This window comes from Panulirus ornatus, chromosome 61, assembly GCF_036320965.1.
Source record: "Panulirus ornatus isolate Po-2019 chromosome 61, ASM3632096v1, whole genome shotgun sequence".
NCBI lineage: Eukaryota > Metazoa > Arthropoda > Malacostraca > Decapoda > Palinuridae > Panulirus > Panulirus ornatus.
This window is the reverse complement of record NC_092284.1, coordinates 5,783,929-5,798,689: the sequence shown is the minus strand read 5'-3', so window position 1 is coordinate 5,798,689 and position 14,761 is coordinate 5,783,929. Positions and strand designations below refer to the sequence as shown.

The 14,761-nt window shown below is 40.3% G+C and overlaps 1 protein-coding gene across 1 annotated transcript in view; it reads left to right on the top strand.

Moving 5' to 3' along the window:
- The window catches only part of LOC139767421 (protein mono-ADP-ribosyltransferase PARP3-like), a 51,117-nt gene that overhangs the window by 23,334 nt on the left and 13,022 nt on the right, over positions 1-14,761 (top strand). The window contains exons 5-6 of the mRNA XM_071696787.1: positions 3,527-3,680; positions 8,733-8,870. Coding sequence (XP_071552888.1) covers positions 3,527-3,680; positions 8,733-8,870 — 292 coding nt within the window. The remainder of the gene's footprint in view (positions 1-3,526; positions 3,681-8,732; positions 8,871-14,761) is intronic.

The window sequence follows — 14,761 nt, the reverse complement described above, 5'->3', positions numbered from 1 at the left end:
CTGATGTTTGCCGACTCCCCCCACCCAACTGCGGCTGAGTATTGTTGTCTGATAGGGTGTCATATATTATTTGAAACACACTTGTCTACTTGTGGGGCTGGTGTCACTTATGTGCACAGCTGGGCCACATGGTCTACTTTATAACCATTTATCTGTCTTTCTATCTATAACTCTGACACCTGTTTCAACTGGAACTACCTCATGGGAATGGCCAAGGCAATAGAGTCTCCATAACTAGAGAATTCCAGTGATGCTTCTTAGCTTTTATTGCTTCACCCTCAACAGGCCTCTTCCTACCTAATGTTCCTGCTGACTACTTCTACCTAATGCTCCTTACTACGACTTCTACCTAGTGTTTCTATGCAATGCTCCTACTTAGATGTTCCTACATACTAACTACTGCTCCTACCATTTTGTCAGAGGGCAGTACTAGTGCATAGTGCTCACTGCAGCAGTGCCTTTTGGCGTATGCATTTGGTGCACCCTGTGCATTTTGAACATCATCTCTAATGAGTGCAATCTGTCTCAGGTTTATGCATTTGTTTATGTGTTTAACCCCTGTTATGTGGTACTGGTCCTTCTGATAAGTAACCACGTCAATATACTTTCAGACTTGTTCGCCATTTCTTACATTAGGGAGGTAGTGCCAGGAAAACACAAAAAAGGCCACTCAGTCTCTAGCTGTCATGTGTAATGCACCCAAACCACTGCTCCCTATCCACAACCAGGCCCCACAGACCTTTTCATGGTTTACCCCAAACATTTCACACGCCTTGGTTCAGTCCATTGATAGCACATCAACCCTGGTATACCACAAAGTTCCAGTCCACTCCTTGCATGCCTTTCACCCTCTGCATGTTCAGGCCCCAATCACTCAAAATCTTTGTCACTCCATCTTTCCACATCTAACTTGGTCTCCAGCTTCTCCTTGTTCCCTCCACCTCTGACACATGTATCCTCTTTATCAACCTTTCCTCACTCATTCTCTCCATATGTCCAGATCATTTCAACATACCCTCTTCTGCTCTCTCAACCACATTCTTTTTATTACCACTCATCTCTCCTACCCTTTCATTACTTACTTGATCAAACCGCCTCGCACCACATATTGTCCTCAAACCTTTCATTTCCCACACATCCACCCTTCTCTGTACAACCCTATCTATAGCATCAAAACCATATACTATTGTTGGAACTATTATTCCTTCAAACATACTCACTTTTGCTCTCTGAGATAACATCCTCTCTTTCCACACATTCATCATCGCTCCCAGAACCCTCCCTACTCACCCTACGACTCACTTCCACTTCCATGGTTCCATTCACTGCTAAGTCCACTCCCAGATATCTAAAACACTTCACTTCCTCCAATTTTTCCCCATTGAAACACATCCCATCTAACTCGTCCTTTAACCCTGCTGAACCAAATAATCTTACCCTTATTCACATTTACTCTCAGCTTTCTCCTTTCACAAACTTTCCCAAACTCACTCACCAACTTCTGCAGTTTCTCACTCGAATCAGCCACCAGTGCTGTATCATCGGTGAACAGCAACTGACTTACTTCCCAGGCCTTCTCATCCCCAACAGACTGCATACTTGCCCCTCTCTCCAAAACTCTTGCATTTACCTCCCTAACCACCCCATCCATAAACAAGTTAAACAATATATATATGGCAGCTAGAGACTGAGTGTGAATGAATGTGGCTTTTTCTCTGTTTTCCCTGCACTAGCTTGCTGACACAAGGGGTATTTCATGCATATTTGCCATTTCCCATGTTAGCGAGGTAGTGTCAAGAACAGTGGACTGAGCCTTAGAGGGAAAATCCTTGCTGCCCCCTTCTCTGTTCCTTCATTTGGAGAAGTAAAAACTGTACGGGAGGATTTCCAGCCCCCACCCCCACCCCTTTGGGGACTCCCTGAGGGGAGTGGTCATGACAAAATAGTCACCATGAGTGATGAACTCCAATGCTTCTTCTTATGTCTAGATTATTTCAGTACACCCTTTCAACCACTCCTGTATGTACTTCTTCCATGTCTCTTTTTCACCATATCATTTCCTATATGACCAACTCTGCTTTCCTCATATCACACATTATGCTCAAGTATTTAATTTCTAATGTATTCACCCTATCTTTTACGTTTTTGTCCAAGGTCCATATCTTGCATCCATACATTACTGATGGATTACAGTACTGTCAAATTTACCCATGTTTGTCCTTAAAGACAATGATTCTAATTCCATACATTCCTCAGTGTGTATAAGGCCTCTGTTTCCTCAACCACTGATGGCTCACTTTAGGTTTCTTGGTTCCATCCGCTGCCATATTTGCTCCAAGATTTCTAAAACAGTCTACTTCCTCACACTTCTAAAACCTAGCTCTTTTCAGTGCTAAACCCAATAACCTTGCTTTCTTGCACATTTACTGTCAACTTTCTTCTTTCACACACATTCCCAAACTCAGACTCCAACTTGTGCGGTTTCATATTCAAATGTGCCACCAGTGCCATATCATTAGTAAACAAGAACTGAACCCCCTTCCCCCAACCCTAAGAGACTGCATAGCTGTTTCTTTCTAAGACCCTTGCATTCACCTCCCTCACCACTCTATCTTTAATTGGGTTACATCACACACCCTGCTGCAAACCCACCTTCACCTGGAACCACTCCCTTTCTTCTCTACATACTCACACACAGGTACCTTACCCTCTAGATGAAAACTCCTTTCTAAATCTAATAGCTTTCCTCTCTCACCATCCATGCATAGCAACCTCCACATAACATCTCTATAAACCCTGTCTTACGTTTCTCCAGATCCTTAAATGCCCCATGGGAATCCTTGTTATTCTAATTATTTCTCACACACATTCTTAAAAGCAAATACCTGATCCACACAATCTCTCCCGTTCCTTAAACCATGTTCTTTCCAAGTCTGATGCTTTGTTTATGCCACCCCCATCTCAATCACCACTCCTCCATACGGTTTACCAGGTACAATCATTGTAAGTGGATGAGAAAGAGTACAGTTTTATTTGAGCACCTGCTTGCTCTGAAGGAATTTCTTCTGCTTCAGGAGCCTCATAGAATGTGTCCTTGCTTTGTATGACACTTGAAAATATACTTATCCAAGGGGATACTGGAAAAAGAACATTACCCATATATCTCATACATGTTACAGAAGGCAGTTGAATAAGATAGGATGAAGGAGCTGGAAACTCTTCCCTCTTTTATTGCTACTTTCCAATGGAATGAAGGTAAGAAAGGCCAAGCATTGATTTTCTGTGAAGGCTCAGTTGTCTCTTCCCGGTAATAACTCGCTACGGCAGGAAACATGATCAGTTATGAAAGAAAGATATACAAGGCCAGAATTTTTTTCTTATTGTTCTGTACTGTTTTGAATAAGCCACTTGATAAGTAAATACTGGATAACATTGCAAAGTTCTGCAAACATTTGTCACTGTACTGTTTTTTCCATGGCATTATTTGATGTTTACTGTTACTGAAATGCAAATTATTCTTTTGAAGGGTGAAGAAGGACTGATCAATTTTGTTATTCAGAAGAATGCTGAAGGAGCAATAAAGGTTTTCAAACTGACATTTAAAGATAAGACAAAGAATGAGTGGGACCAAAGAGAAAAGTTCACTCCACAACCAGGGAAGTACATCTTAACTGCGATTGGTAAGTGGTATGATGGGTAGCTTTTGTTTGCTACAGTACATCAGGGTTCAGTTCATATTATTAAAGAGTGTAGGCTATTAGAAATTATGAGTGCTTTTTTAAATAGCTTCATGTTGTGCCCAAACCATTTCAAAACACCCTCTTCTGCTCTCTGAACCATGCTCTTTTTATTTCCACACATCTCTCTTACCCTTACGTTACTTACTCGATCAAACCACCTCACACCACACATTGTCCTCAAACACTCATTTCCAGCACATCCATCCTCCTGCGCACCACTCTATCCATAGCCCATGCCTCGCAACCATACAACATTGTTGGAACCACTATTCCTTCAAACATACCCATTTTTGCTTTCCAAGATAATGTTCTCGACTTCCACACATTCTTCAAGGCTCCCAGAATTTTCGCCCCCTCCCCCATCCTATGATCCACTTCCGCTTCCATGGTTCCATCCGCTGCCAGATCCACTCCCAGATATCTAAAACACTTTACTTCCTCCAGTTTTTCTCCATTCAAACTCACCTCCCAATTGACTTGACCCTCAACCCTACTGTACCTAATAACCTTGCTCTTATTCACATTTACTCTTAACTTTCTTCTTTCACACACTTTACCAAACTCAGTCACCAGTTTCATTGAATTGATGCATAAATGATGAAGTAACTGCTGCAGTTGAAGAAATCTTATGTATTTACCAGTTTATAGGGTAGTGATGAGTAACCTGTTAGCTAAAGTAGTTTCTGTCATTCTGCTTTTTGTCCTAAAGGTTGCTTTAGCAAGATACATCTGACCAATTTTTTTTTTTATATATATATTTACAAAACTAAATTTCTTTCTGTGTGTTGGGAATCAGAGAACTATATCTGCTTGTGCATCGTAAGGTGAAAGTAAATGGTGGCTGGGAAGTGGGGGACAAATGTAAGGTATTTGGGGAAGTAGTGCAGACACGTGAGTAAAGTGTGTAGTATGTTGAAGGTGGGCATCGAAGAGAGGGTAATGAGTGGTGCGATGATGAAGTTGTTAGTGAACGAGAAAAGAGAGGTGTATGGGTGTTACTTGCTGGAAAAAAGTGCAAGTGATTGGGAGATGTACAAAAGAAAGTGACAGTAGGTGTAGAGGAAGATGCTGAGGTTGAAAAAGAGAGAAAACAAGAGCTGGGGCGAGTGAGAATGACTGAACTTAGGGAGACTGAGAAAATATTTTGGAAGGAAGTTAATTATCATAATTATTATACTTAATGCCGTCTCCCGCATTAGCAAGGTAGCGCAAGGAAACAGATGAGGAATGGCCCACCCCACCCCCATATGCATGTATATACATAAAGGAAGGAAGGAAGTTAATAGTGTGAGAAAAACAAGAGTAATGGGAGCATTGGTGAAGGGAGAAAATGGGGAAGTGGTATAAGGCAAAGATAAGGTGAAGAGAAGATGGACTGACTTCTTTAAAGGATATTTGAAGATGTTTGATAATAGGGTGGTAACTGTGGATGATGGGGTTGGGTAGGTATATGAAGTGAAAGAGTCTTGGCGAGTGGATTATTGATCAGAGACGAGTGAGTGTAAGCCACAAGATGGCTGGAGTGGATGGGATTGCAGTTAGATTTCTGAAGAAAGGAAATGACTGTATTGTTGATTGGTTAGCTAGGATTTTTAATGTATCTAAGTTTCTAGGTGAGGTGTCTGAGGATTACCAGAATGCCTGTATTGTGCCATCGTATAATGGCAGTGAGGATAGAAGTGACTGTTCAGATTTCAAAGTCTTATAATTCCATATTTGTAATTACCCATTTGTACTGTACAGGGAGGGAGTTTTACATTCATGTGGCCCCATCTTTTGAATACTCTCTACTGTCATACAACTACTTAAATTCATGTATGCTGTAAGCATTAACAATGTCATCAGTCAGTTTATTCCACTCATCCACCAATCATACTATAAGTGTATTTCTGCATCCTTATTTACAAGTTTCACTTCCTCCAATTTTTCTCCAATGAAACTCACATCCCAGCTAACTTGTCCCTCAACCCTAATGAACCTGAATATCCTTGCTCTTATTTGTATTTACTCTCAACTTTCTCCTTTCACACACTTTTCCCAAGTTCAGTCACCAACTTCTGATGTTTCTCACTCAATCAGCCCATACACTTACATATACATGCATGTACACATCAACATATGTGTCATATTTGGTGTGAGGTGGTTTTATCAAGTAAGTAATGAAAGGGTAAGAGAGATGTGTGATAAGGAAGAGTGTGGTTGAGAGAGCAGATGAAGGTGTGTTGAAACAGTCTGGACATACAGAGAAAATGAGTGAGGATGGGTTGACAGAGAGGATAAATGTGTCAGAGGTGGAGGGAAAAAGGAGAATGGGGAGACTTAATTGAAGAGGGAAGGATGGAATGAAAAAGATTTTGAACAAATGGGACTTGAACATGCAAGAGTGTGAAACACGTGTAAGAGATAGAGTGAATTTGAACGATGTCGTATACTGGGGTCGACATGCTATCATTTGACTGAACCAGGGCATGTGAAGCATCCAGGGTAAACTATGGAAAGGTCTGCAGGGCCTGGCTGTGGAGAGAAAGCTGTGGTTTCAGTGCATTACACCTGACAGCTAGAGAATGGATGTGAGTGTGTGTGGTCTTTTCTTTTTTCTTTTTTTTTTTTTGTCTGTTCCTGGCACTGCCATACTAATAGGGGAACAGCAAACAAGTATTAAAAAAAGTATTATGTGATCATCTTGCTCATTCTTGTACACAGCTACACACTATCACCAGGTATACACTTATCACAAAGTAAACATTACTTTTTAGCTGTCTTGTATGACTTTACTTGAAATTTTTTATTATTTTCTCTTTCATACTGCAAACTTGTTTTTTGTATTATGAGTGATACTGCCCTACCTTGTTCCCTTAATTTAATGTAATGGTTTTTGAGGAATATTTTGTGATGTATGGAGGGTATGATCCGAGAAGGATCACGAGGGTGCATTGGCTGAACAGCCAGCCAAGCAAGTGATTCCTCATGTCTTCTTTGTTTAGTCAACTTTTTGTGCCTCTCAGTTTTAACATATTTAATGTTGAGAGAAGAGAAATGGAGGATAATGTCATAACTGAATATTGGTTATTATAAAAGCAATAGTGCATGATAGATACTGAACAGAATTCAATACAATTGTTTTGAAATGACAGAGAACAGTGTGTTTATTATATAATCCATGCCAGTCTTTATTACATCCAATCTCTCTTAACCTACTACTGAGATGGAAAGAACAGGCTGCAGCACCACTTTATGCCAACACAGACTCACAATATGCCACACAAAGTACTCGTACCCACTACCTCTCTTATCATCACTCACTTCATGCAGCTCTGGAATACATGTACTGCACTAGCCTAATTCACATACAGAAAAGTATATGACATTGATATTATTCAGTAGGTACTTGACTAAATAAAGCAGTGAAACTGAATATGTAGAGTACATTATTGAGAAAAATGCTGTAGCAAATATGGATAATACAATAGTGTATCGTTTAGAATGTTTCCATTTCAGGGAGGTGAGTGGTTGGTCATGTCATGGTGATAAACATACATCTTAGTAAATGATTCAGCATGTTGGATTCTTTATATGTTTTTATACAGTTCTTTTCAGTATGTTCTTACCCAGTGCAAGAACTAATAACTATGTACATATTTGATTTATGCTATCTTTAGAATAACATGAATGGTCAATTTACACCTTTTCTAATCTATGCATGCTTAAGATTGAAGTAATCATCATTGGGCTGGCAGTGTAGTGATCTGGTGTTGCCAGTGCCATGTGAGAAGTGCATGTACTCATAGTGTGAATATAGTCATGGAGTGCTACTGTATTTTGTGCAGCAGTATACTGTATATTGTACGTATTATGTCCCCCGCATCATGCCACCAAAACATCTTTTAAGTTTCCCAGGTACTAATTATCTAAAAAACATAAGGCCATTGCCATTAAGGTTAAAAGGGTGTACTCAGATGTTATGAGAGGGGTGAATGAATGGTAGGTAGTAGTTGGTAGGCGGCCAGTGATCAGGGAGGTATATTATCGGTACTACCTGCAAGGGTATTAGGAGGTTTAGAGGCGGCTGCGTAGCGACCCAGCACTTAAATGGTTGTAAAGTTTTACAGCCTCAACCACATGTGGACTAGTAGCGTTCTATCCATAAACATACAATGTCTCCTTGTCATACATAACACCTGACAACACTGAACTCACACAGATCATGTTTCATAACTGCAGATTTTCTTGTGGTGAGCACTATGTGCTATCCCTGCCTATTGGCAAAATGGTAGAAGCAGTAGGTAAAAGCTGTGGTTAGGAACATTTAGGCAGGAGCATGAGGTAGAAGTAGAAGGTAGAACATTAGGCATGAGCCCTGGATTAGAAGCAGTCAATAGGAACATTAGATCAAAGGCTCTGCAAGCACTGTGTTAAAGTTGCCCTCAGCCAGTGGCCTGTTATGAGTGAAGCACTTAAGGCTAAAAAGTGGTACTGGAGTTCAATAGTTATGGAGAGTCTGTTTCCTGAGCCACCCTCTTGAGGGAATTTCGAAAGGGAACAGGCATTAGAAATATTGATATTTAGACTGGCATAGACCCAGGATAGATTTTTATTTAAAAGTAAAGCTTTTGATCCATATTGCATCCATTATATGCCAAGTTAAGCATTTTGGACAATGATATTTAGACATGCATGTGCAAGTGTTAACTTTCCTGTTAACTTGCACAAGAGTACACAGCCTGTTGGCTTTCTTCGGATGAAAGGAAAGAATGAAAATTGAGAACAGTTACCTATGATATATTTGAATAGAGCTGCAAGTGCTGTTTAAGTGCTCAGCTTTCTTTGGTGCCCTTTTTTATGCATTGTGGTCTTGTTAACCTGAACTCTAGTCCCTCCCTAGGACTGTAACAACATTGCTGGAAGGGATACCTAAGTTTCAAGTGTATTCAACAGTTTCTGCTAAGATTCATCAGCTACTATTTATCAATTAATGATTTTCCTTTTTAACAGGTGAAGATGATGAGGTTGATGATGATCAGTTTAACGAAGAATGTGCACCGTGCCCACTACCATACAGGACTCAAATCATGATTCAGCTCATCTACAGTGATGATATGTTTCTTGACACATTGTTATCACTGCATCTCGGTGAGAAATTATACTTCAGCATTGAAATTTATTAATTTTTTTGCTAATTGGTTATCGATGATTATGTTGAGATATCCTCAGTATAACTTTATCTATCCATTTTTGTCTGTATCTTTGATGCTCATTCCCTTTGGGAATTCCCATCAGGGGGAGGCCACAGTGAAAGAGTCTCCATAACTGTTGAACTCCAGTGCCGCTTCTTAGCCTTTAGTGCCTCACCCTTAACAGGCCACTGTCAAAGGGCAACTCGAGCACTGTTTTCAGAGGCTCCTACCTAATGTTCCCACCAACTACTTGTACCTAATGTGTCTACCTAATATTCCTGCCTAATACTATGACATACTACTCTACCTAATGCTCCCACCAACTACTTGCCAAGAGGCAGGACTAGTGCAAAGCTTTCAATGCAGGAGAATCTAGTCATGAAGAATGACATGTGTGAATTTATTGTTGTCAACTTTTATATATGACAAGGAGAGATTGTTTGCTTGTGAACAGAATACCAACAGTCCACATGTGGATGAGACAAAGAAAGACAGCCATCTGGGTCAAAGGAATGCTGCTTGACAACCACTGAGGTGCTGGCTCACTACGAAGCCATCACTAACCCTCCCAGTACCCAATTGGATAGTTCCGGTAATATACCTCCCTGGTCAGTGGCTGCCTACCAACTTGTACGTACTTTAATGTTACTTCATATCATTTATTTGACTGACAATATTCATGTGATTTGATTGCCCCAGAGTCCCACTTCCAAGTGTTCCTGCAACTCCAAGGCTGTGGTGCTACTTAGTAGCTGTGACAAATTGAACTCCTTTGAAGGGAGAAATTCTTTGATGAAACTTTTCTTCTCATCATTATCTGATTATGATGCAACCTCACCAAAGGCGACTTTCGCTTGCTGTATAACCTCAGTTAGGCAGAGTTGCAATATAACCTCAACCAGGTTGAGTTAATAGGGAGTAGTTAGTAGGCAGCCAACAACCAGGGAGGTATTTTTCCAGTATACTCGCCTTGGTATCTGGAGGATTAGTGGTGGCTGTATAGTGAGCCAGCACTTCAGTGGTTGTGAAGTTGTACTCCTCTGACCCAAGTAGTTGTCTTTTCTTTTTGCCTCAACCACATCTGAAGTACTGGCATTCTGTCTGCAAACACATAGTCCCTCTTTGTCACACATAACACATAACACTCAGCTCACACAGTTCATTCTTTGCAACTCTAGATTTTCCTGTGGTGAGTGCTATGTGCTAGTCCTGCCTTTTGACAAAATAGTGAGAGCAATAGATAGAAGTAGGTGCATTAGGTAGAAACATTAGGTATAGGTAGTAGGTAGGAACATTAGGTAGTCAGTAGGAATATTAGGTAGGAGCCTCTGCAAATATTGAGCTATGCTTGCCCTCTGTCAGGGGCCTGTCAAGGGTAAGGCCCTGAAGGCTAAGAAATGGTGCTGGAGTTCATTGGCTATGGAGACTCTTTTGCCATGGCCACCTCCTTGAGGGAGTTATGGGAGGGAACAGGAATAGAGATAAAGACAGATATAGATAAAGGAATATCAGGTAATTAGATATTACGTATATGAATGTTGTTTTTTCACCCCCCAAGAGATGCAAAAATGGGGATGCAGCATATTGTAGGCAACCATTTCATGAATATTCTTCGAAGAGTGGCCTTTCCCATTAGCATTACAATCGTTTCTACCACCTGACCTCAGTTTCATGAATATTCTTTGAAGAGTGGCCTGTACCACAATTATCACAGTCGTTTCTACCACCTAACCTCATCACAGTCATCTCTACCACCCCTGGTCTCGTTTACTACCACCACCATCATTGTTTTCATCATTATCATCACTGCTAACTACCATCACCATTATAACTATCACAACAGCAACAACAACAATTATAGTAACAACCATCAGCATTCAAAAGTAAGAGAAAGTGCACAGAAGGTTAATTGTGATTCCTAGGAGGGTGCAGTTGACGTGCTTGACAGGTCTTCTGATACGGAAAGGGATAAAAGTCTGGGAGATGACTATATTTTTTTTGTAATTTGTTGGTATTGCAACCACCATCACTAACAATAACCATGATGACTAAAATAACCAACCATCTAACTAATTAAACAGCTAACCCGCTAACCATAACTACCAACTGTTCCTTAAAAGATTTGGGGAAAAAGCAACAACAGAAAATAATATAGAATTAAAGAAGCTTACTAGAAAGGATGTAGAGAAGTACTTTTATTATACAGGAGTAGTGGATAAAAGGAATAAACTGAATGAGAATGCACTAACTGGGAAGAGCATATTTAACTTTACAAAGTGTAGGATAGTAAAGATGGTTCAAGAGATGGGTCCCATGAGTGTAAAATTCCTTCCGCATACAATTCAAATGGGTAATCACACACACACAAGAGAGGGCAAAGGAATGGAAGGATAAAAGATACATATAAGTTTCAAGAAATAGTGGAGTATGGCCCACTCAGTCAATAAATAATGGGAAGAGTGATTGTAGGGAAGAAGTGCAAGTGGTTGGTGTTGATTTTGTACAATCTTTCGAAACATTGCAACAACACAGAGCTAACATACAGTGACAACAATGAAAGAACAATCAGGATGGCACATGAAGCTAGAAGACCCTTTTTCCATAGATGATAAAGTACTGATAATGGAGGGTTTCATTTTTAAAGAGACAGACTGAGGGAGTCTGAATTCTCATGATGATAGGTAGTAATAAATGAATATGCTTTTAGAATGTATACAGGAAAATTTCCTCAACCAACATGTCAGTGAGAATACTACAATAAGAGGGATTGATCCATCATTATTACAGGCTTATCTTCGCATAAACTATCTTGGATATTGAGTGTATTGTATGTGATGCACCGACTGGAAAATGTGATCATGTAATGCTCAAGTTTGACATTGTGGTAATTTAGGACATTGAAAAAGGGACATTGAAAAAGCAGCAGTAAAATAAATATAATAAGGAGTCGTGGAAATTAATTAAACCTCTACAGTAATGGAGTTTAGTAGCAAGAAAACATGCCTTTGTGGTGAGACATCCTGTGACTTTTACAATGAAGGAGTAGGAACATGGGTACCTCTACCCTCAAATAAAGAGGGAGGGTAAGAAAGAGGAAGGAATGGTTCAATAAAAGATGTCAGAAAGCTAAGGAGTTTGATATGAAGTGGCAAAAACAAAGAAAGCACTCCAGCTAGCCAACATTTGCAAGGTATGAGAGAGCAAAAATTGTGTACATCAGGATGAGGAAGGAGGAATGAAGAAACTTTGAAAAGAACATTGTAGATGAGGCAGGAAGAGATCTGAAACATCTTCATAAAACCATTGGGAATCAACTGTCAGTTAAAGAGCAGCTAATCAAGCTAAGGGACTCAAAGGGAATTTTTTTTAATGATGATGTAAACTATGTGACGAGCTAAATAACAAGTTCAAAGGAGCTTTCACAGTTCAAAGGCAATACATGGTCAAGGTTTACAGTGGGTACAAGCACATGACACTCTCACAATGAAATCATCATACATCTGGTCGTTGAGACCTGTGTTTCTAACGGTGTAAACACCTACAACCAAGATGAGAAAAAAGGAGAGATGGGTAGCATGTTTGTGGAAAGGAACTTGGATGTTTTGGCTCTGAGTGAAACAAAGCTCAAGGGTAAGGGGGAAGAGTGGTTTGAGAATGTCTTGGGAGTAAAGTGAGAGGACAAGAGGAAGGGAAAGAGTAGCACTACTCCTGAAACAGGAGTGGTGGGAGTGTGTGATAGAGTGTAAGAAAGTAAACTCTAGATTGATATGGGTAAAATTGAAAGTTGATGGAGAGAGATGGGTGATTATTGGTGCATATGCACCTGGGCATGAGAAGAAGGACAATGAGAGGCAAGTGTTTTGGGAGCAGCTGAATGAGTGTGTTAGTAGTTTTGATGCACGAGACCGGGTTATAGTGATGGGTGATTTGAATGCAAAGGTGAGTAATGTGGCAGTTGAGGGAATAATTGGTATACGTGGGGTGTTCAGTGTTGTAAATGGAAATGGTGAAGAGCTTGTAGATTTATGTGCTGAAAAAGGACTGGTGATTGGGAATACCTAGTTTAAAAAGAGATATATACATAAGTATACGTATGTAAGTAGGAGAGATGGCCAGAGAGCGTTATTGGATTACGTGTTAATTGATAGGCACACGAAAGAGAGACTTTTGGATGTTAATGTACTGAGAGGTGCAACTGGAGGGATGTCTGATTATTATCTTGTGTAGGCAAAGGTGAAGATTTGTAAAGGTTTTCAGAAAAGAAGAGAGTATGTTGGGGTGAAGAGAGTGGTGAGGGTAAGTGAGCTTGGGAAGGAGACTTGTGTGAGGAAGTACCCACAGAGACTAAATACAGAATGGAAAAAGGTGAGAACAAAGGAAGTATAGGGAGTGGGGGAGGAATGGGATGTATTTAGGGAAGCAGTGATGGCTTGCGCAAAAGATGCTTGTGGCATGAGAAGCGTGGGAGGTGGGCAGATTAGAAATGGTAGTGAGTGGTGGGATGAAGAAGTAAGATTATGAGTGAAAGAGAAGAGAGAGGCATTTGGACGATTTTTGCAGGGAAATAATGCAAATGAGTGGGAGATGTATAAAAGAAAGAGGCAGGAGGTCAAGAGAAAGGTGCAAGAGGTGAAAAAGCGGGAAAATGAGAGTTGGGGTGAGAGAGTGTCATTAAATTTTAGGGAGAATAAAAAGATGTTTTGGAAGGAGGTAAATAAAGTGCGTAAGACAAGGGAACAAATGGGAACTTCAGTGAAGGGGGCTAATGGGGAGATGATAGCAAGTAGTGGTGATGTGAGAAGATGGAGTGAGTATTTTGAAGGTTTGCTGAATGTGTTTGATGATAGAGTGGCAGATATAGGGCGTTTTGGTCGAGGTGGTGTGCAAAGTGAGAGGGTTGGGGGAAATTATTTGGTAAACAGAGAAGTAGTAAAAGCTTTGCGGAAGATGAAAGCCGGCAAGGCAGCGGGTTTGGATAAAATTGCAGTGGAAATTATCAAAAAAGGGGGTGACTGTATTGTATTGCAGTGGAATTTATCAAAAAAGGGGGGTGACTGTATTGTATTGCAGTGGAATTTATCAAAAAAGGGGGTGACTGTATTGTTGACTGGTTGGTAAGGTTATTTAATGTATGTATGATTCATGGTGAGGTGCCTGAGGATTGGCAGGAATGCTTGCATAGTGCCATTGTACAAAGGCAAAGGGGATAAGAGTGAGTGCTTAAATTACAGAGGTATAAGTTTGTTGAGTATTCCTGGGAAATTATATGGGAGGGTATTGATTGAAAGGGTGAAGGCATGTACAGAGCATCATATTGGGGAAGAGAAGTGTGGTTTCAGAAGTAGAAGAGAATGTGTGGATCAGGTGTTTGCTTTGAAGAATGTATGTTAGAAATACTTAGAGAAGTAAATGGATTTGTATGTAGCATTTATGGATCTGGAGAAGACATATGATAGAGTTGATAGAGATGCTCTATGGAAGGTATTAAGAATATATGGTGTAGGAGGCAAGTTGTTAGAAGCAGTGAAAAGTTTTTATCGAGGATGTAAGGCATGTGTACGTGTAGGAAGAGAGGAAAGTGATTGGTTCTCAGTGAATGTAGGTTTGTGGCAGGGGTGTGTGATGTCTCCATGGTTGTTTAATTTGTTTATGGATGGGGTTGTTAGGGAGGTGAATGCAAGAGTTTTGGAAAGAGGGGCAAGTATGCAGTCTGTTGTGGATGAGAGAGCTTTGGAAGTGAGTCTGTTGTTGTTCGCTCATGATACAGCGCTGGTGGCTGATTCATGTGAGAGACTGCAGAAGCTGGTGACTGAGTTTGGTAAAGTGTGTGAAAGAAGAAAGTTGAGA